At 41.9% G+C, this 27,709-nt stretch overlaps 1 protein-coding gene across 2 annotated transcripts in view; it reads right to left on the bottom strand.

Moving 5' to 3' along the window:
• LOC122646836 (alanine--tRNA ligase-like) overlaps positions 1-27,709 on the bottom strand; it is a 75,429-nt gene that overhangs the window by 17,846 nt on the left and 29,874 nt on the right. For both annotated transcript variants that reach the window (XM_043840444.1, XM_043840445.1), the window contains 2 exons: positions 21,261-21,413; positions 20,570-20,699 (listed from right to left, as the gene is read on the bottom strand). In XM_043840444.1, the coding sequence (XP_043696379.1) occupies positions 20,570-20,699; positions 21,261-21,413 (283 nt within the window). The remainder of the gene's footprint in view (positions 1-20,569; positions 20,700-21,260; positions 21,414-27,709) is intronic.

Below are 27,709 nucleotides of genomic sequence, written 5' to 3'. Positions count from 1 at the left end.
AATAGCAATGGTGGAAACATCGATCTTCTATGTTTTGCACCAAGTATTCCTCGCAAATTCTGCTTCTACAATGTCTGCAGAGTGTATCGTACATAATCTCCCTCACGTATAGTAGTACACGTGGACATAACGAGATAATGTAAGAGATAATGCAAAAATATAATATTCCAGAATTTTTCAAAAGGTGCTAAGGGAATGGAAAAGGAAGAAATGGTAATTTAGAGAATACCATTATCGTCCAAAGTGGTTATGGGTATATACCAAAGGTATGTTAGGGAGGTGGTGAAGTGAAAAGAAAAGTTGTGGGATAATGAATTATGGAGAAAAACAATGCAACATAGAAATTGTCCACCATCTTCAAACGACCAAACAAACTCCTTAGATGGAAACTGCTGAAAAGAAACACCGAACTCCAATATTCACATCGATAAGTATATAGATCTGATTTGAAGTAAGGAAAAGCTCCAATCTTCAAGGCTTGATCAATCTTCAAACAAGGAAGAATAAGTGTGCAAAACTCCAATTTATAAACTCCCTCATGCTAAATAGGACTAATGAAGATATCTGGACAGAATTGATATAATAAACTTCAACAAAAACTTGGATCAGATCTGAATTAGTAAACACCGCTAGGAACAAGCTCCAAAGTAAGCCGGATATGAAGCAAGAGGAAGAGCTTCACACAACTGAATAGGTTCGTAGTTGCAACCAATAACCATGGAACAATGCTGTTGTAATCCCAAATAAGCCGATCTCCAAGGTTGTAAATTCGAGTCTTCAACAATGAAAGAAATTCGAACTCCAATAGTAGGATATTCACACTCAATAATAGGGCAGCATAGTCCTCATAAAGGCGCAATAGCATGTCAACCAGTCATGCTTACGTAAGCCAATCAATAGAGCAAGGTATGTAGTAAAGCTTGATAGAACCAGAAGTATAAATTAATTAACCCAACAGATCCATAGGTAGTTGAAGCGTGAAGCCACATAGGAACAAGTAAAAGAATAGGTTGATAAATGATGAAATCAAGCCATAAGTGTGAACTTGAATTTTTTTCAAAATAAATCCATGGAATGATGCTTGAAACTTGGGTCGAGTACTCCTCGATGGTTATAAAACTCTCCTCAAAAAATTAGCAAGAGAGGACTACCTTAACCCTTAGATCGATTATAATCGAGGATTTTGTAAAAACCCGAAAGTTGAGATCGATTGTAGGGAAAGGGGGCTTCATATAAGAGATGATGACTTATCAAAGTTTGTTGATGGTGTGTAATAGATGTTGTCCAAAGTCGCTTGAATGGATCTCCAATACGAATAACCAACCTCTTTTTGTGATTGAGACTTGATCTTCAAGAGGAGAAACACCAAAAATGCGTAAAAATAGGGCAGCAGCTATCTTGTGTAATATAACTTCTTCAAGCCATGAATAGTTGAAGTAGAATGTCCCTCTTGGTGGTAAAACCCTGAAAAGGAGAATCGATTGGGGTTAGGGGTCTTCAAACACTTGGAAAGAGGCTAAGACCGAGGTCGAGTGGTCCTTGTAGTTGGAGTAATCATCCCTCCAAAAATCAGCAAAATCGAAACCTCGTAACCCTTATTTCGATTGGAGTCGGGGTTTTAGCAGTAACCAAATTAGCAGGTGTTAAGAAAGTTTTCTTTGTAGAAACAAATCCAGCCATCGAAAGGGTCCAAACTTAGGTCGAGTATGCCTTGTAGTAGTAGGGAATCACCCCCAAAAAATTAGTGCATCTGAAAGGGAAACCCTAAAATCGATTGAGAGTCGGGGTTTTGAAAACCCCGACAAGTTGAGATCGATTAGGGTAGGGGCTGGAAAGGTTAATGAAAGATGGAGAAAGAGAAAAAGGGAAGGAGGTCAATGGAATAGGGTAGGAAGGTCTGGAAAAGAGAGCAAAGGGAGCTCCAATGGTGGAAGGTCAGCCTTCAATAGTGATAGGAAGTTGATCTCCAAAAAATTCTGGAAAGCTCCAATTCGCAAAGATGGTTCCAACAGAATTTTAATGGAAAAAAGAGATTGAATGGAGGAGGGCAGCAACTAAATCATTGGTTAAGGTTTTTACCTCATTAGTGCTGCCCCACAAGGATGAGAAGAAGAAAACCAGAAGGAGGAGAAGCCGAGAAAGAGAGAAGAAGGAAGAAGTCGATTGGAGAGAAGGAGTAGGGTTTTTTCTCTTTTCTAACCTAGATCGACCAGCTCGATACCATGTTGACTTGAACCGAGAATGAGAGAATTGCTTGAATGATCAATGAGATCAGTCAAGCTCTCTATTTATAATAATAAAAGAGATTACAAGGGGAAATACTATTCACAACACTGTTCACGTGAACGAGTGTCCCAACCCTAATTACATTTCTACCCTTGCTCATAAATACATAAATAAAGAATAAATAAAACACCCAAAAGACCAGAATACCCCCATGGTATTCTAGATTACATATTCCAACATAGTGTTATTATATTTACTAGTTTCTAATTTTGTTCCTTGCATGTTGGCTGAACTATAACGCCTAGTTTCTATTTTCATTAGGTTTCTATTTTTAGAAGTTACTATTTCTTAAGTTTCTAATTTTGTAAGCTGACCTATTCCATTAAATAGGCAGCCCCTCTTGTAATAGAAACAGATTTTGGAGAACAGAATTTCCAGGCCATGTTGCCATCGTTTATGGGAGAATATCCTTGTTTCAACAGCTGAGATAGCTGCGGGTGAGAGGCCCAAGGCTGAGATAGCCTACTATCCCTATCCCCCCTTCTTCTCTATATCCTCTTCTACTTCTTCTTATCCTTTTTGGTTCTTCTTCTTTCATATGTAAACAAAAAAGAAAAAGCAATAAAAGTTTCAGTTAGTTAATTTGTTCTTCATTATTGTGTTGATCCTAGTTGGTTTTCCCTGGTTCGAGGTCGACTTTTGCATTACAAATTAACTTCACTAACAAGTCTCCCAATCTATTTTCAGAGTGTTCTTTTTGCTCCCATTTCGACTCCAAAGGCTGGTTTTTGCTATTTTGAGGTTCATTCTTCAAATTTTCATCGCATCAACGCCGGAAATACTTGGGAAACTGATGCAGCACCAAGTGGCCACACCCGAAGGAAGAAGAAGAAGAAGAAACAGCCCTGAATTTAGGGCTTAGATTGGAGCCATAGCTTAGGTTTACATTTAGTAGGTTCTATATTTAGTTTATTTTTCATGTTTTAGTGTTTTATTGAGTTGAACCGGTTAAACCACTGGTTCAATTTAAGTGATTTTAGTTAAGTCTCTTATTTTAAGTTGTTAGGGACAATTAGGTCTTTTTGCTGTTTTAAGTTATTAGTTTTTAATTGTAGCCATTCCTTCCACGATTTATGAAGGAAAGATTTAATTTGTACTAGGATTTGGCCATTGGCCTTATTATAAATTAAATTAAATTGTGGGAGGCTCCCCCACAGTTGAATATTTGAAAAAACAGAATTGTTGGCTGCCATTGCTGCTGCTCCTTTGCTCCTTGTGAGTGTTTGCCTTGTGGTTCTATCAAGGAAGAATGACAGGTGGATCTCCTGTGACTCCTTACGCCGTGACGGCTGAGAGGTTCTTCTCTGAAGGTGGTTCTATCCTTCAAACCTATACAAGTTGCTGCCAGTGGATTTCTGCTGCAACTTGTTCACCAATTTCTTCTTCTAATCCTCTAATTCCCCCCCCCCCCACCGATCCCCTTTATTTTTGTTTAAATTCCATTAAACCCTTGATCTTGCTGCCCAGCCATATTTGACCATTAGAATTATTTCAAATTCAAACCACAGCCTCCATACTACATCCCCTCCACTCGATCCAACTTGCAGCCCTATTCTCCCACTCCAACACTAATTTACATTGTCTCTGAAATTTCTTTCTAGACCTAATTAGCCATCAGAAGTCCTTCATACAACAGCCGAACCTCCTTCTCCTTGCCCTAAATACTCTATTAGAAGTTCTGCCCAAAAATCCTACCTTAAACCCTAGTTTTGACTGTTTTTCCTAATCTCCAAAACCCGAAACCCTAACCCTAATTTCTGAAATTTGAAATTCTGTTCAAACCTTGTTCAAACCTACACTATTAGCTTTTCCTGGACCTGCCTATTAAAACCATATAAGAATTACCCCATTTCCCCAAACCTAACCCTAGAAACTGACCTAAAAACCCTAATTCTGCCCATTCCAACCAGCAGCCCCCTTTGAGATCATGTTGCTTGGCCTCTAGTAGGATTCCTCTCCTATCTAGAGCTACATTAGAAACACTGCATTGAAGCTTCCTAGCGCATATTTGAAGCCAACCCACCAGCCGTACATGCTGCCAGCGACTATCACAGTAGATCAGTAGGTAGTCGTGGTTCTTCAAAGTTTGGTGACCCATATCCTAGGATAGGTTACCTTCAATATGTCGATGATGCAATTTACATCGCAATTGTGGAGGATTATATTCGTTTCTTCTCCCATACTATGATGTGGCATTCATATGTCCTTTAGTCAGAGAACAATGCACGTCGACTCCAGGGGACCATGAGTGGGGTCGATCCAAGAAGGCGCAACAGTTATTACCAGTAGATACTTGTATTAGGATTTACGAAAGTATGTGTGTATTGAGTCTATTGACTACTGTAATCTTGGCTATGTACTTAATTCTATAATTATAACTTTATGAGTATAAAGGCTACCATGGACTTTATCTTTGTATCATTTACTTGTTTAAATTGCTTATTATGTCTTCTAGTACTTAGACAATGTGTATTTAACTTATTTATACAACTCGATTCGACCATATACTGTCAATCAAGGGTGTAAATCCAAAACACCACTTTGAGTGACTATTTTTGCAAGATGAACATTTAAATATGTTTATATAGCTTAAAATAGGGTTTCCATGAAGTATCAGGCCTTGATTTTGCCTAAAACCCAGCAAAATCACCTACCGAAATTGGGCCTGAAAAATAGCAAATTTCGGCGAAATTGTGCCAAAATTTCGGTATCTCGGCCATTTTGGTCAGGCCGAAATGGCCTGCCGATACGAGATTTTAAATTATGGATATGACCGAGGCCTCTCACCTACTCTCACCTATGGCCTTGGTCAATCTCTAAGCCTAAGGCTTCCCACCTCTCACTGCATCTCACAGCATTAATGGCTATCAAACTGAACTTTTCATTCATCAATAAATCTCCCCAGAGCTCTAAGGCTTTTACAATTAAATAGATTGCTGTAGCACTTCAAACAGAAATTGAAAAGTACCCAAAAAGGAGTCCATGCATGGTGAAACCTTGTACAATAAGCTATTTAATTTAAAAAGAAAGAAATATCTTAAAGCAAATATCTAAAATCCTTAGTATTTAATGACAACTCAAAATAGAAACCAAATAAATTAGAAGATAGTAGCTATCTCTCCCCCCAAGCAAGAGTCATTAGTTAATAACTTAATGGATTGGAATTAGACCCATACTGGACTAAACCCCACCCAAAGGGTTGGCTCGATACTGAATGGCTTGGCTGGGCTTGATGGAGGCTTAATGGCTGGGATATTGCTCTCTCTCTCTCTCTCTCTCTCTCTCTAATGTAGTTCTAGATAGGGTAAAGTCCTACTAGAAGCCAAGTAACAGGAGTTCTGAATTCTGCTAGCCGATTGGGGAAAAATAGGTTGATTTGGGCCAAAACTAGAGTTAAGGTGAGGGGGATGGATGGTTGGGATAAACAGTAAAAATGGGCAGGTGTTTATGAGTATTTTGATGTAGGTTAGGTGAGATTCAGACAAGGTTTGAAATTCTGGAAATCTTAGGGTTTCAGGTTTGGGTTTTAGGTTTTAGGAAAACAGTTGAAATTAGGGTATAGAGAGGTGTTTTGGGGCTGGGCTTGAGATCGAGTTTCCAAGACAATGAGGGGAAGACTCGATTGAAGTTTGATGAGGAATGGATGGCTGGAAGTATGAATTCTGTGTTTTAGGGTTTTGAAGGATAGGATGTGACAGCAATTAGGGTCGAGTGTAGGAATGGACAAGTTTAGGTTGCAGGATGAGAGAAAGAAGGGTGTATGCAGAAACTTAAAAGTAACTTACTGGTTTGATCTGTCACCAATGGCAACAGCTAAAACAATCCAGAGAAGGGCCTCCTGATCTTCAGGATGCAAGGAGTCGTGCGAGATCCACCCACCCTATCCACCTTGAGTTCCACAAGGATGCAAGCACTCACAAAGGAGCAGATCAGCAGCACAATAGCAGCAGGCAGCAAGAGCTTAGAAGAAATTTTTTTGAAAGTAGAATAGTGGGGGAGCCTGCCCACAATTTATTGTATTTATAACTTAAATCAGCAAAAAGGCCAAAGGCCAAAACCTAGTCAGTTTAGGGTTTAAAATCCCAGAACTGATTCCTAGTTACAAAACACTTCAGCCCTCTTATTAGAAATTGTGGAGGGGAAGTAAAACTAACAAATAAACATATCTTAAAAGATTCCTAATGAACCAATCAGATTAAAACAAAATCCAGCCAATTAGAATTAGTTCTTAAAGGCTGCAAAAAAAAAAAAAGTACGGGAAAACTAGGCTCCAACGAAATTCAGCCAATCAGGGCTGTTTCTTCTTCTTCCTTGTGCTTGGACCTGCATCAGCTCTCCCCGGCTTAGAAACATTCATCTCCGATGAATGGGTGAAGGCCATGTATCGATCATATAACTTGGGATCAAGTTTCTTGAAGTCATCTGCATGGATCCAACTACTGTCTTGGCGCGAGCGACCTTTCCATTTAACAAGGAAAGAATGGTAACCAGTGCCATGTCGAGTGGTCTTGTGCATGTCATCTAGGACCTCCTCAATTACATCTGCAGTAGGTGGCTTGAGTTGGGGCAGCCTCAGCATATGCTCCGAATACCATCGTCCGAGTGATGTCCCGTGTACAAGTAGAGATCAGCCACATTAAACACATTACTTATGCCCATATCAGCAGACAACTCAAGAACATAAGCATTGGGTCCAATACGTTTCAGCACCTTGTATGGACCCATCTTCTTTGGATGGAGCTTACTATTGCACCCGGTTGGTGTCTCTCTGGGTTCACCCTGACCATCACCATATCTCCAATCTTGAATTCAACAAATCGGTGATGCTTATCAGTAGTAGCCTTGTAATGATCAGTATTGAGTGCTATCTTCCTTCGAACATCAGCGTGTACCTCGGTGATGTGGCGGAGGAACTCATCTGCTTCCACACTTACCCTAGCTTAAGGGGGTAAAGGAACAAGATTAATGGGACGTTTGGGCTATATCCCAAGGAGAATCTAGAAAGGGGTACGTCCAGTAGTCTTATTCACAGAACTGTAGTATGCAAACTCAACAATGTCAAGGATGGAGGGCCATGTCTTCTCATAATCTCTGACCAAACATCTCAATAGGTTACCAAGGCTCCTGTTTACCACCTCTGTTTGCCCGTCAGTCTGTGGGTGGAATGCAGCAGAGAACAGAAGCTTGGTGTTTGTCTTCAGCCATAAAGTCTTCCAGAATTAGCTCATAAACTTCACATCTCTGTCAGAGACTATTGTACTCGGTAGCCCATGGATGCGAACTATCTCCTTAAAAAACAACTTGGCAATGTGGGAAGCATCAAGTGTTTTTTGGCAGAGAATAAAGTGAGCCATCTTGGTGAATCTGTCAACAATTACCATAATGGAGTTGAATCTCTCTCTAGTAGGGGGCAGCCCAAGTACAAAATCCATACTGATATCAACCCAGGGCTGGTAAGGGATCGGCAATGGTGAGTAGAGACCCGTGTTCTACTTGGCACCTTTACCTAACTGGCAAACTCGGCATCTCCTGATCACATGCTCTACATCCTTGGCCAAGTGAGGCCAATAGTACTGATCAATCACCTGCAAGATGGTTTTATCTTTTCCAAAGTGTCCTCCTAGGCATCCTCCATGTAACTCCCTAATAATGTGATGGCGTAGGGACGAGTCGGGAATGCAGAGTCGCGTTCTTAAGAACAAATAACCATCATGCAAAGAATACTTAGGGTGCTGTCCACCCTGCTTCAAATCAGCATATAGGACATTAAAGTCCTTGTCACTAGCATACTCATCTCTGATTTGCTCGATGCTAAGTGTATGGGCTGAGAATGTGTTCAAGGTCAGGACTTTTTTGCTCAGTGCATCAGCCACTGTGTTCTCCTTTCCTGACATGTACTTAAAGGCAAAGTTAAATTCCTGTAGATAAGCAACCCATTTAGCATGTCGGGTGCTACTGGACTTCTAGGAGTGGAGGTGCTTGAGTGTCTCATGATCCGTGTACAAGACAAATTCTTTGCCAATAAGATAGTTCCTCCAATGACGCAACACCTGAACAATAGCATAGAGCTCAATGTCATAAGTAGAATACCTGGTTTTGGCATCATTGAGCTTCTTACTGTAGAAGGCAATAGGGTGCCCATTCTACATAAGAACTCCTCCTAGACCAATATGGGAAGCATCAGTAGCAACTTCGAATATTTGGTCAAAGTTTGGCAGGCGTAACACTGGAGCTTCAGTCATCTTCTTCTTGATCACTTGGAAAGCTTTATGGGCTGCTGTTGTCCATTCAAACTTTCCTTTGCTTTGTTTGGTGCACTCAGTGATGGGTGCCATGATGGCACTAAAATTGCGAACAAATCGCCTGTAGAATGATGTCAAGCCGTGGAAGCTTCTTACTTCAATGAATGTCTTTGGAGTGGGCCAATCAACAATGCTTCTGACCTTTTCCGGATCAACTTCAACACCCTTCGAAGATGCAATAAATCCAAGGAAAACAACCTTGGGCAGCATGAAGGAGCACTTATTTAAATTGATGTATAATTTCTCCTACCTAAGTACTCTTAGAACTTGCTTCAAGTGGTCAAGATGGTCATCTAGGTGCTTACTGTACACCAAAATGTTATCAAAGTAAACAACCAGAAATTTACCAATAAAGGGACGAAGTACCTGTGTCATGACTCTCATGAATGTGCTAGGTGCATTCGTCAGACCAAAGGGCATAACCTTCCATTCGAACAGTCCATCCTTGGTCTTGAAAGCTGTCTTCCATTCGTCTCCAGGTCGGATACGAATCTGATGATAACCACTTCGAAGATCAATCTTAGAAAAGATCATAGAGCCGGACAGCATGTCTAACATATCATCAAGCCTTGGAATTGGAAACCTGTACTTGATGGTAATCTTGTCGATGGCTCTGCTGTCCATACACATACGCCACGAACCATCTTTCTTTGGAGTCAATAAGGCTGGAACAGCACAAGGGCTGAGACTCTCTTCAATGAACCCCTTTTGGAGCAGCTCTCCAACTTGCTTCTTGAGCTCTTCATGCTCTGTAGGACTCATTATGTAGGCGAGCAGATTTGGTAACATAGAACCAGGCACCAAATCAATCGCATGCTGAATATCCCTCATTGGGGGTAACTCATTCAATAGCTCCTTTGGCACTACATCAGAAAAGTCATGCAATAAATCCTTAATGGGCTGTGCTAACTTGACTTCAGGCTGGGCAACAACTTCTTGTGTAACCACGGCTAAAATCAGGCCTGAATCATGGCTGGTTAGCTCAAACTCCTTTTGTGGAACAGCTAGTACTTTATTCTTACAATCTGTCCCCTTTTGGTTGGTACGCATTAAGTGGCGTTTGCTCATCTCGAAGGGTAGATTAAGAGGTTTAAAAATAACTTGTTGTCCCTTGTGTTGGAACACACACTAGTTCTTCCTCCCAAGGATGGCAACATCATTATCATATAGCCAAGGCCTTCCAAATAAAACATCAGTCATCTTCATTGGGATGATGTCGCACCATACCTCTTCTTAGTAGGCTTGAAGTTGTAAAGGAACATTGCATCTCTTGTTCACCTCCAATTTGTTACCGTTCAGCAAAGAGACTTTGTAAGGCGATGGGTGCTTCTCAAGTTTCAAATTAGCCTTCTTCACAAAGCCTTTGGAAATCACATTTACACAACTACCACTATCAACAATAACCTGGGCAATGCGTTTTCTAGTTCTCATACAAGTGTAGAAAATGCAACTACGCCACCAATCCTTACCTTTGGTTTCAACCATCAATATGCGTGCTACAACATGAACACCTCGGGTATCTTCATAATCATCACCCAAGTCTTCATAGTAATCAGCCCCGTCACAATCATCTGGGGGATAAGCAGAGAAACCCTATTCATCATCATCATCAAGGTTGTCATCTTCCTTTCCAGCCACATGAACTTGCCTATGCTTTTGGGGGCAATCCTTGGCATAGTGGCCTATTTCATTGCAGTAGTAACACTTGTGAGGATCATTACTGGTCATGGGAGCTTTGCCCTTGTTGTCTACACGTGTAGGACGAGAAGAGCTGCATGTAGATTAACCTGATCGTGTAGGACCAGCAGTAGAATTTTTTACCTCTATTGTAACCATTAGTAGGTTTGGATGCTGGAAAAGATTTTTTGGTGTCGACAGCAGAGGAACCAAACCTTCTATGGGTATTCAATAGGTCTTCAGCCTTCAGGGCTTTCTCAAAACAGTCTTTGATGTCTCTAACATCAGCTACTCCAATAGCCCTAGCAGCAATATCTGACCTCAATCTCAGTCAAAACCGAGACAACATCTGAGTGACTCCTTCTCTAGTGCCAGTACGAGAAGAAAGAGCATCAAACTTCTACATGTACTCAGCTACAATCATAGTCCCTTGTCGTCGGGAGTTGAACTGATCCTGCATCTGAGCTCTGTAGTGCCTGGGCAAATACTTCTCCCTCAAATCATACCCCATGTCTTCCCAAGTAGTAGGTGCATGGCCATCAAGTTCCATGTCCCTCTCTGCATTTCACCACCATTCCCGGGCAGGGCCAACCAACTTGGTACGTGCCAATCTCATCTTTCTATCTTCAGGCAAATCTTACCAATAAAAGTAGTCATCCAGGGCACCAAGCCAATCATAGAATACTTGAGGTTCATGAGTTCCATCAAACTCTTTCAGCTCAAGTTTAACCTTATGTGTATCATACCTTCTGTTGGTAGCTTCATCAATAGTGAAATAAGATCTCAAATATTTCTCAAAGTTAGGTCTTCGAGGTTCTTCTCTATTTCTGTCCCTGTCTTCTTTGTAGTCATCTCTATCATATCTACGTTGATCTCCGTGATCTCTATGGTGTCTAGAATGATCTCTGTGGTCCCTGTGACTTCTGGAATGATCTCTATGATGTTCATTCCTTCCCAGAGTTCCATGTACTTCAGAATTAACTTGAAATCTGTCCACTTCTAAGGGAAGGTTGCTGTCCCTAAGAGGTGTAGTCTGCTTTTGTTCCATCACCAGCAATCGATCACTAATAGCTTTCTGATCTGCCGAGAGCTTGTGGAGCATATCCATGATTGCAGCCATGGGATCAGGTGGGGGGGCAGATTGGTATTTACCACTGGATTGCCATGTTCATCCATGGCTCTGATACCAATTTAATGTAGTTCTAGATAGGATAAAGTCCTACTAGAAGCCCAGTAACAGGAGTTCTGAATTCTGCTAGCCGATTGGGCAAAAATAGGTTGATTTGCGCCAAAATTAGGGTTAAGGTGAGGGGGATGGATGGTTGTGATAAACAGTAAAAATGGGCAGGTGTTTATGAGTTTTTTGATGTAGGTTAGGTTAGATTCAGATAAGGTTTGAAATTCTGGAAATTTTAGGGTTTTAGGTTTGGGTTTTGGGTTTTAGGAAAACAGTTGCAATTAGGGTTTAGAGAGGTGTTTTGGGGCTGGGATTGTGATTGAGTTTCCTAGACAATGAGGGGAAGACTCAATTGAAGTTTGATGAGGAATGGATGGCTGGAAGTATGAATTCTGTGTTTTAGGGTTTTAAAGGATAGGATGTGGCAGCAATTAGGGTCGAGTGTAGGAATGATGGAGGGGAATGGATAGGTTTAGGTTGGAGGATGAAAGAAAGAAGGGTGTATGCAGAAACTTAAAAGTAACTTACTGGTTTGATGTGTCACCAATGGCAGCAGCTAAAACAATCCAGAGCAGGGCCTCCTGATCTTCACGATGCAAGGAGTCGTGGGAGATCCACCCACCCTATCCACCTTGAGATCCACAAGGATGCAAGCACTCACAAAGGAGCAAATCAGCAGCACAATAGCAGCAGGCAGCAAGAGCTGAGAAGAAATTTTTTTGAAAGTAAAATAGTGGGGGAGCCTGCCCACAATTTATTGTATTTATAACTTAAATCAGCAAAAAGGCCAAAGGCCAAAACCTAGTCAGTTTAGGGTTTAAAATCCCAGAACTGACTCCTAGTTACAAAACACTTCAGCCCTCTTATTAGAAATCGTGGAGGGGAAGTAAAACTAACAAATAAACATATCTTAAAAGATTCCTAATGAACCAATCAGATTAAAACAAAATCCAACCAATCAAAATTAGTTCTTGAAGGCTGTAAAAAAAAACTAAGTATGGGAAAACTAGGCTCCAACGAAATTCAGCCAATCAGGGCTTTTTCTTCTTCTTCCTTGTGCTTGGACCTCTCCTTCAAGCTACATCAGGGGGGGTTGGTCACAAGGGCTGTCAACTGATGGAGGAAAGGAGATGAGATACTTTCTACGAAAGCATGGAGGAAGAAGAGGTGATTAGAGCCTCATATTCCTATGAAAGAATGGAAGCAATGAATTGGGTTTGGTAAAGGATCAGAAAAGAAAAAGGAAAGAGGGAGGAGGGGAGGAAAAGAAAAGAAGGGGGGAAAGGAGGAGGAAAGATAAGGTGGTTAACCTACTGAGGCAGGAATAAAAGGGAGTGGGAGATGCCACTGAGACTAGCTACTAAGTTTTGGATCACAAAAATTATGAATAAAGGGCGTACCCAGTGCACGAGGCTCCCACCTCTGCGGGGACAGGGTAGGGTCATAATGTCATAATGTACGCAGACTTCCCCCACTTCGAGGAGAGGCTGTTTCCTGACTCGAAAACATGACAACTAGGTTGCAATGCAGCAACCTTACTGTTGCATAGAGGCCCGCCCTCACAAAAATGAAGAATTATTTCCATAATTCCCCAAATCCAATTGTTCGTTTTCAATTAGATTTTCTAAATTTAACCGGGATAGAGGAGTCCTAAACCAACAAAAACTAAGAATGATTGAATAACATAAAAGCTAAACTTCTAGAGAATATAACAACAATTCCCTAACTGAACTAGCACTAAACCATTGGGTCCACAGGCCCATGGATCCCTTCTTGGTCCCATAATGTTACTTCAGACTGCTTGTTGATCTCCATCACTGACTTTTATTCCTTCTGATGCAGCACCAAGTGCCCACACCCGAAGGAAGAAGAAGAATAAGAAGCAGCCCTGAAATTAGGGCTTAGTTTGGGAACCGTAGCTTAGGTTTGCATTTTACTATTCTCCATACTTAATTTTTATTTCAGCTTATTTGTAAACTTAAATTGGACCGGTTCAAACCATGGTTCAATTTAAGTGATTTAATTAAGCCTTTTATTTTAAGTTGTTAGGAACAATTAGGTCTTCTTATTTTAAGTTTTAAGTTGTTTTATTAGGTCCCCACCCCTCCACGATTTAGTGAGGGAGTGTTTTGCTTAGACTAGGATTTTGGCCATTATAATTATTAAATTTCGTGGGAGACTCCCCCACAGTTGATTAATTAAAAAAACAGAATTTGTGCTGCCACCATTGTTGCTACTGCTGCTCCTTGAGAGTGTTGCATCCTTGTGGTTCTATCAAGGTGGAAAGAGTAGGTGGATCTCCTACAACTCCTTGCATCGAGACGATCGGGAGGATCTCCATTGAAGGTGGTTCTATCCTTCTTAATTGCTCAAGCTTGCTGCCAGAGGAGTCTGCTGCAGATTGACATCCAACTTCTGTTTCTAACCCTCCAACCCTTTCCCCAATCGATCCCCTTTTATTTTATTTGAGTTTCCATAAACCCCAAATACTCTTAACTCTGTCCAGCATCAATCCTTCATCAGAATTCCCCCATATTTGGACCACAGTTCTGTTAGAAGTCATGTAATAGGGGTAGTTTAGAAACTAGTTCTATCACTAGTTGCCTTCTTATGTAATTCTTCTTTATTTCTTTATTTCCCTTTTACCTCGCTAGGGAGGTGGATGTAATTCCATATTAGTTGTGATTAATGAATATGTGGTGAATGGAGAAGTCTTTCCATTCACAATCGATTACAGCCCAAACACTCTCTTCTCTCTTCTCTCTTCTCTCCTCTCTCCAATCTCTTCCTTCTCCCTTCTTATTTCCTAAACCTAGAATCTAACTTGGTATCAGAGCTTTAGGTTTGAGAGTCCTATCATCTTCCTTTCCTTATTTTTTTCCCTCTCTTTGAGATCCTAGAACTCAAAGGATCTCAAGGAAGAGGTTCCTATGTAAACCTCTTGCTGAAGAGATATAAATAGGTCTTCTACAATCTATTTAGGTGATTGAAGATGGTCTTCGAACCACTGTGAAGCTCCATTGAAGCTGTATTGAAGGTTTCAGCCAGCTGCTGCTTGCAGGCCATGTCCTTCTCTTTCTCGACAGTTTTTTGGAGCTTGGAATAGTTCAATAGGATCGTACAAGGGTCCTTTCTATGCTCCATGTGTGCTTCCTTGATGGATGAAGGCACTGCTGAAGCATAACTCAGTTTCGTTGGACTGCTATTCTGCCCAGATTTCCGCCAGTTGCAGGTTTAAACCATGTCTCAGCTCCATTTCAGCATGGGTTTGGCTGTTGGAGCAGCCCACTAGGATTGTATAGGGGTCCTATTTCTGGCCTTTGTGTTTCCCATTGATGGATGAGACTTTCCTTTGAGCAGTACTCAGTTTTGTGGTGATTTTTTGCTGCCCAGGTAAACCCGATACTGCTGTATTTCTCTTGTTCTTACATTTAGGATATATTGGGCTTCTTGTTTGGTTGAGTGGTGATTATGACAACATCTTGGAGCTTGAGTAAGCTGTTCTTACTCTTTGAAGAGTGTGAGGCCTGATGTTTTAATGCACTTGAAGTGTTTGATTTAAGTCCTCTTAGACATTTGCTGCTAGGACTGCTTCGGCAGTGTGCTATCCTAGGCTGTTTGTAGGACTTCTTGCTTGTTTGGGTTGAGTGTGTACTCCCCACTTGCCTTTAGTGATATTGTTTATTGTTGGTATCCATCATGGCTGGTTCGGATACATCTGTGCTTGGTACTGCTGATTCTCAACCTCCCACTGTTGTCCCTCAGTTGGCTTATGAGAGTACTCATCAATAGATTTCTTTTGTGAAGCTTGATGGTCCTAATTACTTGGATTGGTCACACTCTGTGAGACTTTCTCTCAGGAGTAAGGGAAAGCTTGGATATATAACAGGTGCTATCAAGGCTCCCACAGCTGGATCACCGGCCTTTGATAAATGGGACACCGAAAATTCTACTGTTATGACCTGGTTGATCTTCTCCATGAAGCCCGAGATTGGGAGAAGATTTATAAGGAAGGAAACCGCCAAAGCTATTTGGGACAGTGTCTCTGTGGCCTTTGACAGAGTGGGTGACACTGCCAAGGTCTATCAACTCCATCAACGAATCTACTCATTGAAACAGGGTGACAGCACTATTTCTGAGTACTACAGTGCGTTCCTTAGTCTTGTGGAAGAGTATGATCATTACAGAGACCTTCATTTGACCAACCCAGAGGATGAAGCCAAGCTGTATCTAACTCTTGAAAAAGAGAGTGTCTTCTCTTTGCTTAGTGGTTTGAACTCTAACTATGAGCCAGTTAGACTCCAACTGTTGGGCCGGTCTCCCCTTCCCTCTCTTAGTGAAGTCTGTAGTTACTTACAGAGTAAAGAGACCAGGCGACTTACTATGGCACCACCACCAGCACCATCTGAGAGGTCAACCCTCAATTTTAGTTCTATTCGAGACACCCATTGAGGTGGTAGAGGCCCAAGGCCTAACCGTGAGGAAGTTAGTACTGTGGAGACAGTTGATGCCAGTGGAGTTGGGGCGAGACAGATTTAAATGTGATCATTGTGGTCGCACTGGACACACCAAGGATAGGTGTTGGTCTCTCCATGGTCGTCCTCCTGGTATGCGTGGTCGTGGTGGCCGTAGAGGGGGAGCTCGGGCTCATTCCGCAGCGGCGACTGATGCTGATGCCCCACAGAATGACTCCACCTTTATGGATGCAATGGTTCGCAGGGTTGTGTCACAGTTGAGCACATCTTCTACATCTAGTATGGCTGGATCCTCATCATCCTCAGCTTTGCAGGTCTCCACCTCAGCTTCCACTGCCACCCAATCTTGGGTCATTGACTCGGGTGCCACAGACCACATGACTGGTACGTCTCATTATTATGATTCCTATACCATTTGTTCTGGTAAGGACAAGGTTAGGGTAGCTGATGGCTCCCTTTCCTTCATATCTGGTAAGGGTAATATCCCTATGACATCATCTATTTCACTTTCTTTTGTTCTTCATGTCCCTAACCTTACTCTGAATCTTCTATCTGTGAGACATCTGACTAAATCTCTCAACTGCTGTGTCACATTTTTTCCTTCTCACTGTCTTTTTCAGGATTTGGTGACGAAGAGGATTATTGGTAGTGGACGTGAAGAGAAAGGCCTCTACTTTTTTGACCCGTTTTTGCCCACAGCTCATTCCTATGTGTGTGGCCGAAACGATAGTAGTTCTGTGGATTCTGTTATGTTATGGCATCGCCGTCTTGGCCATCCATCTTTTGTTGTAATGAGGAAACAGTTGCCTCACTTATTTTCATCTATTGCCTCTTCTCATGTTTTTCAATGTGAAACCTGTATGTTTGCCAAACATTGTAGGTCTTCATATCCTTATCATGGTAATAGAACCATTGCTCCTTTTCATATTGTGCATACTGATGTGTGGGGTCCTTCCCCTATTACTTCTTTATTTGGCTATCGTTACTTTGTGTCATTTATTGATGATTTTTCCCGTGCCACATGGACTGTACTTTTGAAGCATAAGAGTGATGTTTGTGATGCCTTTCAGAATTTTTACCCAATGATTCTTACCCAATTTGAGACCCGCATCAAAATTGTCCGTTCTGATAAAGGGGGAGAGTACATGTTTGGTAGCCTCCAAGCCTTCTTTACTAGCGTGTGTTGACACGCCCCAACAAAATGGGGTTGCTGAGAGGAAAAATCGTCATCTCCTAGAGGTCACCCGTAGTCTCTTGCTGAGCATGCATGTCCCCAAGACCTTCTGATCTGCGGCTCTTCTAACCGCCTCCTTTCTCATCAATCATATGCCTACCAAGCTTCTTAACTACAAATCTCCCTTGGACATCTTATCTCCCAAGGCCTCTACCTTTTCTCTTCCTCCTAGAGTCTTTGGTTGTGTTTATTATGTGCATGTTAACAAATCTGCTCGCACTAAACTTGATCCCAAACTTAAGTGTCTCTTTCTTGGGTACTCTTCTACTACCAAGGGGTACAGGTGTTATCATCCTTCTTCCCACCAAAGTTTCATTTCCAAGGATGTTACCTTCCTTGAATCTGTCCCTTTCTTTGTTCCTTCTCAGCATCCTCTTCAGGGGGAGAATTGTGGGAGTGAACAGGCTACTGATGATTTCTTCCTTTCTCCTCTACCTACATCTCTTTTTCTGCTTGCCATTGGAAAACACAGGACTGTAGATGTGGTTGAGATTAATGATCAACCAGGGGGGAATACAGATTTGGTTGTTGAAAGTGGTTCTGGCAAGGAGAAGGATTACCACATTACATACAAAAAAGGTGAAGGCTTACATAATACAAGAAAGAAGACCTACCAAGAGTCCTCTTCAGATCCAGATCCACATCCTGAGATTCATCCTTCTCAATCAGGTGACATTTCTTCTCCTCCATCTGATTTGGACCTTCCTATTGCTATTAGGAAAGGGAAAAGAACTTGTACTAATCCTATATCCCAGTTTGTTTCCTATGATGCAATTTCTCCTACAAGCCTTGCCTTTATTACTACTCTCTCTACTGCTTCCATTCCCAAGAATGTCATTGATGCTATGTCTGACCCAAAGTGGAGCCAAGCCATGTCTGAGGAGATGATGGCACTTGAGAAGAATGGTACTTGGCAACTTGATGACCTTCCCAAGGGACGTGTCCCAATTGGATGTAGATGGGTCTATACAATCAAGTATAAATCCGATGGCAGTATTGAGAGATACAAAGCAAGGTTGGTGGCCAAGGGGTACAGCCAAGTCTATGGAATTGATTACCAGGAGACATTTGCCCCTGTGGCCAAGCATAACTCCATAAGAGTTCTTTTATCCTTAGCTGCCAACAAAGATCGGCCTTTATATCAGTTGGATGTGAAGAATGCCTTCCTTTATGGTGATTTGGAAGAGGAAGTGTACATGCAAACTCCACCAGGCTTTAAGATGCCCTCAGCTGAAGGGAAAGTATGTCTCCTTAAGAAGGCTCTATATGGTCTCAAACAGTCACCAAAGGCATGGTTTGAGCGCTTCTGACAGGCCATTGTGAAGAATGGATATTCTCAAAGCCAACTGATCATACTCACTTTACCAAACGGAGTAATGGTACTATCACAGCTCTCATTGTCTATGTTGATGATATCGTGGTCACCGGAGATGATACAGCTGAGATAGGTAAATTGAAGAGCTACCTGGCACAGCAATTTGAGATCAAAGATCTGGGTCCCTTGAAGTACTTCTTAGGAATAGAAGTATCAAGGACCAAGAAAGGGATCAACATATGTCAGAGGAGGTTTATTCTTGACCTGTTGACAGAGACAGGGATGTTAGGCTGCAAACCAGCTAGCTCTCCTATTGAGCAGAATCACAAACTAAGAGAGGATTGTGGTCCCTCTCTTGTTGATGCAGGGAAGTATCAAAGGCTAGTGGGGAAACTTATCTATCTCTCTATGACTCGGCCAGATATCTCTTATGCAATGGGAGTTGTCAGTCAATTCATGCATGCTCCCAAGAGTAATCATTTGGATGTTGTGTATCGCATTCTAAGGTATTTGAAGTCCTCTCCAGGGAAAGGACTGTTGTATGCAAGGCATAACCACTTGAGAGTGGAAGGTTTCACAGATGCCGATTGGGCTGGTTCCATTACAGACAGGGAGATCTACCTCCAGCTATTGTACCTTTGTGGGAGGTAACTTAGTCACATGGAGGAGCAAGAAACAGCATGTTGTGGCCAGATCTAGTGCCGAGGCAGAAACAGCATATTGTGGCCAGATCTAGTGCCGAGGCAGAATTTAGAGCTATGGCACATGAAGTGTGTGAGCTCATCTGGCTGAAAAGACTTGTTCAAGAACTGGGGTTTGACACTGAAGGGCCCATGAGACTCGTATCTTGTGACAATAAGGCTGCCATCGATGTGCCCACAACCTCGTGCAACATGACCGGACTAAGCACATTGAGGTTGATAGGCATTTCATCAAGGAGAAGATAGACTCGCTGTATTTGTACTCCTTTTGTGAAGACTGGTGATCGTTGGCAGATATCTTCACCAAAGCTCTTGCCTCTCCTCGCTTTAGTTCCTTCCTAAGCAAGCTGGGAATGCATGATATATATTCTCCAGCTTGAGGGGGAGTGTTAGAAGTCATGTAATAGGGGTAGTTTAGGAACTAGTTCTATCACTAGTTACCTTATTGTGTAATTCTTCTTTATCTCCCTTTTACCTCCCTAGGGAGGTGGATGTAACTCCATATTAGTTGTGATTAATGAATATATGGTGAATGGAGAAGTCTCTCCATTCACAATCGATTACAGCCCAAACACTCTCTTCTCTCTTCTCTCTTCTCTTGCTATCTTCTTCCTCCTCCAATCTCTTCCTTCTCCCTTCTTATTTCCTAAACCTAGAATCAAACTAGTTCCCCCTTAGCATCCCCTCCACTCAACTTTAAGCTCTGCCCCATTCTCCCACTCAAACCCTAATCCACATTGTCTCTGTAAAGCCCCGAAAGCCCTAAATTTCTGTCTAGACCAATCTAACCATCAGAACCCCTCCCTACTACAGCCGAACCTTCATCCCACGGCCTCTAACACTCCGCTAGAAGCCCTAGCCCAAACCCCCACTCCAAACCCTAAATCCAACTCTTTTCCTAATTTCCAAAACCCGAAACCCTAACCCTAATTTTCTGATTTTTGTTTTCCCACTCAAACAATATCAAACCTATACCATTAGCTTCCCCTAGACCTGCCTAGCTTTATCATATCACACTCACCTATTATTCTAACCTAAACCTTAGAAATTGACCTAAACTTCAATTCTGCCCTATTGCAACTGCAGAACCAGCAGCCCCTTGGTTCTTTTATCATTAGATCCTGGACAGTTGGCCTCTAGTAGGTCCTTTGCCTAACTAGAGCTACATTACCTTCCCTCTAGCTGCAACAAGTTGGTGACTGGAAATCTGATACAAATAATGATTTATGTAACATATAACCCAATAAACGCAAAAGCAAGCTATGAGATTAAATTCCACTATTATGTTTGGCTCATAATAACGATTTATATGCTCTTAAAAATGATTTATATACCACCACAGGGTGGGGAGGAGAACAGGTGACTTGAGTACTGGAAAATTTCCAAGTCCAGTGAATTCTACCTGGACAAGAACCGTCTGCAATTGCAAATGAAAGAGTTCTTATGTGGTCAGCCACAACCCTGTAAGCCATGTTAACCTTGTCTACGTCATAAGATCCAACTTTTCCCAAGTATGGTTGAGCTCCTGTTGCCTACAAATAGATGAAGGACTCTGAGAAAAGTAGAACTATTGGATATAGTCCAGTCAGCAGTTCAATGCAACAACCACAATAACATTCTGATTACCATGTTGTCACCCCCCCCCCCCCAAAGCTAGTAGATGTAGTCAAACAATGCAAAATATTAGATCACATGATTAATTCTCTTTTCCCTATCTTATTTTTGTTTGAGAAAGTTATAGAAAAAGAATGTATAGAATATAAATATTCTCTTATAAATGAAGTTATCATCCTTTTTTAATTCTTACACTGAATATTTCTAACTTAATCATCATATTCAATTGGAGAAGGAAAGGAAGAAAAAGTCAAGTCAGTAAGTGGATGTATCTATCAGAAACTGAAATTGCTCTGTATAGATATAGATACTGCTTTTGTCTATTTAACATGAAATCCAATATTAGTCCTTATAATGGTCCAAGCATGAATAAAAAGAATTGGCCATGTCACAGAGTACACACTGTTAGTGTCTCAGCATTACAGCCATACGTTTTGGATAGCATCAAATTAAAGAGTAAGTCTCAGCATTATAGTCACCTTTCGGATAGCATCAAATATGGGCACAAATACATCGGTGTCATAATTGCTCAGCTTTTTCTGAAGAATAGAAGTCAACCGTTCAAAACCCATCCCAGTGTCAACATGTTTTGCTGGAAGAGATTTTAGAGAACCATCAGTTTCCCTGTTGAACTGTAAAAGAGAAATCAGAAGTCCGAACATACATCCACAATATAAATAGTGAAGTACCCTTAAAAAACTGGAGACAATGGGGACAACAGATAAATATTTGCTCATTCTTTATGTACTTTTGTTGGAATATGTAATCCAGAATACCGTGGGGGTATTCTGGTCCTTTTGGGGTAGTTTTATTCCTATGTTATTAGGTTTAAGTGGCTGCTCTTATAGAGTCAGCTAGTTAGGGGTAATTATGTCTACAGTTGGCTATGTGGGTTTAGTCCCACATCGCCTAGTTCAGTCCTTTGTAACTTTCCCCTCTATTATAAATAGAGGGGCTTAACTATCAATGAAATATAGCATTATTATTCCATTTTCTCATTCTCTCTTTCTAACCCACAATTCTTCTAACATGGTATCAAAGCAGGTCTGATCTAGGTTAGAAAGAAAGGAAAAACCCACCTTCTTCTCTCTTTCTCGGCTTCTCCTTCTTCTGGTTTTCTTCTTCTCATCCTTGTAAGAGGGCAGCACTAATGAGGTAAAAACCTTAACCAGTGATTTAGTTGCTGCCCTCCTCCATTGAATCTCTTTTTTCAATTAAAATTCTGCTGGAACCATCTTTACGAAATGGAGCTTTCCAGAATTTTTTGGAGATCAACTTCCTATCACTATTGAAGGCTGACCTTCCACCATTGGAGCTCCCATTGCTCTCTTTTCCAGCACCTTCCTACCCTATTTAAATGACCTCCTTGTTAGCTTTTAGAGTAGAAGGAGGAGAAGAGAAGAGAGTTCAAGAGAGAAGCCACGGTTTTGGTATTGTGTGTGTTGTCTCAAACTAGAGACAAAACAGGTTTATATTCCAAAGAATAAATAATTACAGAGAGGCCCCTGGCCTTATACAAATAACATGAGAAATATAAAAACATGGGGATATGTACAAGTATACCCTTGAAACTAAACTACCATTCTCAACACTCCCCCTCAAGCTGGGTGGTATATGTCATACATGCCCAGCTTGTTCAACAAACAATCAAAATGATGAGAGCTAAGGCCTTTGGTGAAGATGTCAGCCACTTGTTCATTTGTCTTCACAAAAGGAGTGCAGATTGTCTTTGATTCAATCTTTTCCTTGATAAAATGTCTATCAACCTCAACATGCTTTGTCCTGTCATGTTGCACTGGGTTGTGGGCAATACTTATGGCTGCCTTGTTATCACAATATAAACTCATGGGTTTAACAGTTTCAAATCCCAACTCTTGAACAAGTTTCTTCAACCACAAGATTTCACACACTCCATGAGCCATGGCTCTAAATTCTGCCTCAGCACTCGATCTAGCCACCACAGGTTGCTTCTTACTTCTCCAAGTAACCAAGTTTCCACCAACAAATGTACAATATCCTGAAGTAGATCTTCGATCAGAAATAGATCCAGCCCAGTCGGCATCAGTGTATGCTTCTATCCTCAAGTGACCATTCCTAGAGAAGAGAAGACCTTTTCCAGGGCATGACTTTAAATACCTGAGAATTCTGTAAACTGCATCAAGATGTCCCGTTTTGGGTGCATGCATAAACTGACTTACCACTCCAACAGCATAGGCTATGTCAGGTCGGGTAAGGGAAAGATAGATCAGCTTGCCTACTAATCTCTGATATTTCTCAGCATCGACAAGAGGTTCACCACAGTCTTCCCCTAGTTTGTGATTTTGTTCAATAGGGGAGGAGACTGGTTTACATCCTAAGTATCCTGTCTCTGTAAGCAGATCAAGGACAAACTTCCTTTGACAAACATTGATCCCTTGCTTGGATCTTGAAACTTCAATCCCCAGGAAATACTTCAAAGGACCAAGGTCTTTGATCTCAAACTGTCGAGCCAAGTAAAGTTTAAGCTTTGAGATTTCAGCCTCACTGTTTCCCGTGACCACAATGTCATCAACATATACAATGAGAGCGGTAATAGTGTTGCCCTTCCTTTGTATAAACAAGGTGTGATCGGCTTGACTTTGGATGTATCCATTCTGTAGGATAGCTTATCTAAACCTCTCAAACCAAGCCTTAGGAGACTGTTTTAATCCATAGAGAGCCTTCCTAAGTCGACACACTTTCCCATTGTCACCAGGATGCTTGAACCCAGGAGGAGAGTGCATATATACTTCTTCTTCTAGGTCACCATGTAAGAATGCATTCTTTACATCAAGCTGGTACAATGGCCAATGAAGATTTGCAGCCATTGAGAGAAGTACACGAATGGAGTTATGCTTGGCCACCGGAGCAAAGGTTTCTTGATAGTCAATGCCATACACTTGTGTATAACCCTTGGCAACAAGTCTTGCCGTATACCTCTCCACAGTACTGTTAAGAGTACTTAGTTTCAGGGGTATATTTGTACTTAGACACTTACTTATGTATTTTATGTGCTATTTGTATTAGGCTAAGGGCCTGAGTGTAATTAGATATTCTTCTCAATATAAGGCTGTTTGTCTCAAGTTGAGAGACATAACACATTACACCAAATCGTGTTTGAACTTTGCCTCCCTTGGAGCTTTTCTCCTCTCTTCTCTTTCTCCTCTAAAACCTAACATGGTATCGAGCACTTTCTTCCGGAGTTTGAAGGTTGTGTGGAAGGCTGGAGTGAGCTGCAATCCACTTGTTCTTCTTGGTTTGCGAAGGAAACCTTGGGGTATCTTCACCAAGCTTCTCCTTCCTTGTTTGACAACCAAATGGGGAGCAACCAGATGCTCTAGCATCGTTTGGAAGTCTTCTTCCCTATCATTTGATCCTCTCAGTCTGCTGGTAGCATCGAGAGGAGAGAATCGAGTTTCGGCCGACGGTTTTTCTCCCGTTCCGCGATGAGCTCTTGGAGTGATCCAGCTCTTAGTGTGAGCTGTGTTTGCTGCTTTCTTTGGGCCATACAGCATCGTTTTTGGGTAAGGAAGACTTACCCTTGTTGCTCCGCTGCTGTTTGCTGCTTCGTTTGGGTTTTACAAGCCTTTTTCAGTTTTTCCGGTCTCTTTCTGTTTTTCTCCTTGTGTTCAAGGAAGCGTGGGCGTGGTTGAAATACTCGTTGTTTGGACTTATTAAGCATTTGATTTGAGTTAAATATGGGTGACAAAGATGAGGAAACAGCCTTGCCTTTGTCTAGACCCACTTCGCATCATCCTCTCGTCCTTCATATGAGAACACCAATGTGCGCTTCCCATTGTCAAGTTGGACAATACCAATTACCTAGATTGGTCTCGATCCATGAAACCGATCCTTAGGTGTAAGGGAAAGATGGGGTACATAAATGGCAGCATCAAGGCACCTCTTCCTACCGAGCAAGGGTATTCCAAATGGGACACCGAGAACTCATTGGTGATGGCTTGGCTTCTTTTCTCAATGAAGCCGAGATTGGACGGAGGTTTATGGGTAAAGAGACTGCCAAAGATATTTGGAACAGTGTAGCCCGTATCTTTGATCGTGTTGGAGACTCTACAAAGGTGTACCAACTTCTCCAACAGATTGTTAGCCTACGCCAGGGTGATAGAAGCATCTCTCGACTACTATTGTCTTGTTGTGGGCCTGTGGGAGGAGTATGATCACTATAGAGATCTTCGATTGTGTCCGATGATGAAGTCAAGGTACACGGGTTGTTTGAGAAGGAGAGGGTACTATTTCTTCTTGGTGGCCTGAATCCTGAATTTGAGCCTCTAAGGGTACAAATCCTTGGCCGACCTAGTCTTCCCTCACTGGAGGAGGTGTGTGGATATCTACAGAGTGAGGAAACCCGTAGGGGTGCCATGGAGACTAGTATCAACACCTTGCTTACCCCTGAAGTCTGTTTTTCATGTTCCCAACTTTGCTACTAACCTTCTTTCCGTTAGCCAATTGACTAAATCTTTGAACTGCTTTGTCACCTTCTTTCCTACCCATTGTCTTTTTCGGATTTGGTGACGAGGAAGGTGATTGGCGGTGGTCATGAAGCTGATGGCTTATATGTTTTGAAACTGGTGCTTCCTCGTTGTACAACCTCAATCCTATGTTTGTGGGCTAGAAGGTGGACGTACTCAAGAGGATATTTTGCTTTGGCATCGTCGGTTGGGACACCCTTCGTTTTCATTATGAGGAAACAGTTACCTCACTTGTTTACTTCCTTTCCAGTCTCTCATGTTTTTCATTGTGAACCTTGTCTATTTGCCAAAAGTTGTAAAACAGTTTATACATCCAATGGTAATAGATCGACTTCACCTTTTCATCTTATACATCCGATGTTTGGGGGCCTTCCCCTGTACCTCTTTGCGTGGCTTCCGCTACTTTGTCTCTTTTATTGATGATTATTCTCGGGTTACTTGGGTGTACTTGTTGAAACATAAAAGTGATGTACATGTTGCATTTACAAATTTCTATGAGTTAGTGTATACCCAATTTCAAACCCGATCCAAATTGTTCGTTCGACAAAGGTGGGGAGTATATGTATATTGGTTTGGAAACCTTTTTTCCGACCATGGCATTATTCATCGTGGCTGTGTTGATACCCCACAACAAAATGGGGTGGCTGAAAGAAAAAAATCGCCACCTTCTTGAGTGCTAGGTCCCTTTGGTTTACCATGCATGTTCCCAAAACTTTTTGGTCCGATGCTCTACTCACTGCTTGTCTTTCTTATTAATCGCATGCCGTCTAGTGTCTTACAATTTCAAGTTCCTCTTGCTGTCCTACCCTCACGGTCTTCTTCATTCTCTCTCCCTCCAAAGGTGTTTGGTTGTATTTGTTATGTACATGTTAGCAAATCTGCCCGCACTAAATTGGATCCTAAGGCTCACAAGTGCATCTTTCTCGGTATTCCTCCACCTCCAAAGGATATAAATGCTATCATCCTCCCACTCGTGGTGGCTTCTCTCCAGGGATGTCCGTTTCTTTGAAACCATACCTTTTTTCAGTCACTCTTCGGGGGAGTGTTTATCGCTTAGTAGTGGTATTGCAGTGAAGAGGTTCCCAGTCCGCATCTCACTTCCTATCTCCTATCCTGTTCCTATTTCACCTTTTCGATTGACAAGGGAAAGAGAAGTTCATGAGGGGAGCCTTGTATAGAGAATGTAGTTGAGGGGAGCACCCTTGTGTACGGGGAACAGAGAACAAGGGGAGCTACTGGTGTATACGAAGGAAAGGAGAAATCCGCTTCATGGCTGCCTATAAAGAAGACCTGCCAAAATCCTTCTTCATCGCCTCATCCCGAGTCTCCATCCATCGAGACAAGTATACCTTCTTCTACTCCTATATCCTCGACTTGGACCTTCCTATTGCCCACCGTAAGGGAACTCGGGCATGTACTAATCCCATTGCCAAGTTTGTTTCCTATGATTCTATTTCCCTTACAGTATAGCCTTCTCGTGGCTATCTCCTCCATATCTATTCCCAAGAATGTAGCAGAGGCTATGGCAGATCCAAAATGGAGAGAAGCGATGAACACGAGATGTTGGCACTTGAGAAGAATCATACTTGGGACCTTGTTGAGCTCCCTAAAGGGAGAGTCCTGTTGGGTGTAGATGGGTATTCACGATCAAGTTCAAGTCCGATGGTACCGTGGAGAGATATAAGGCAAGACTTGTCGCTAAGGGTTATACAGGTGTATGGCATTGACTTTCGGAAATCTTTGCTCCAGGTGGCCAAGCACAACTCCATCCGGTACTTCTCTCATGGCAGAAAATCTTGATTGGCCTTTGTACCAACTGGATGTGAAGAATGCATTCTTACATGGTGACCTAGAAGAAGAAGTGTATATGCATCCTCCTCCTAGGTTCAAGCATACTGGTGACAGGTGGGAAAGTGTGTCGTCTTAGGAAGGCTCTTTATGGACTCAAACAGTCTCCTAAGGCTTGGTTTGAAAGATTTAGACAAGCTCTCCGCAAAACGGATATACTCAAAGTCAAGCTGATCACACATTGTTTATACAAAGGAAGGACAGCACTATTACGGCTCTCATTGTTTATGTTGATGACATTGTGGTCACGGGAAATAGTGAAGCCGAAATCTCAAAGCTTAAACTTTACTTGTCTCGACAGTTTGAGATCGAGGACCTCGGTCCATTAAGTATTTCCTGGGATTGAGGTTTCTAGATCCAAGCAAGGGATCAATGTTTGTCAAAGGAAGTTTGTTCTTGATCTCCTTACGAGACAGGCTACTTGGGATGTAAACCAGTCTCCTCCCCCATTGAGCGAATCACGACTAGGGGAAGATTGTGGTAAACCGCTTGTGGATGCTGAAAAATACCGAGAGATTAGTAGGCAAGTTAATCTACCTTTCCCTCACCGGACTCGACATTACCTATCTTGTGGG

This window comes from Telopea speciosissima, chromosome 11 (genome assembly GCF_018873765.1).
Source record: "Telopea speciosissima isolate NSW1024214 ecotype Mountain lineage chromosome 11, Tspe_v1, whole genome shotgun sequence".
Taxonomy (NCBI): domain Eukaryota; kingdom Viridiplantae; phylum Streptophyta; class Magnoliopsida; order Proteales; family Proteaceae; genus Telopea; species Telopea speciosissima.
This window is presented reverse-complemented; position numbering and strand designations above follow the sequence as displayed.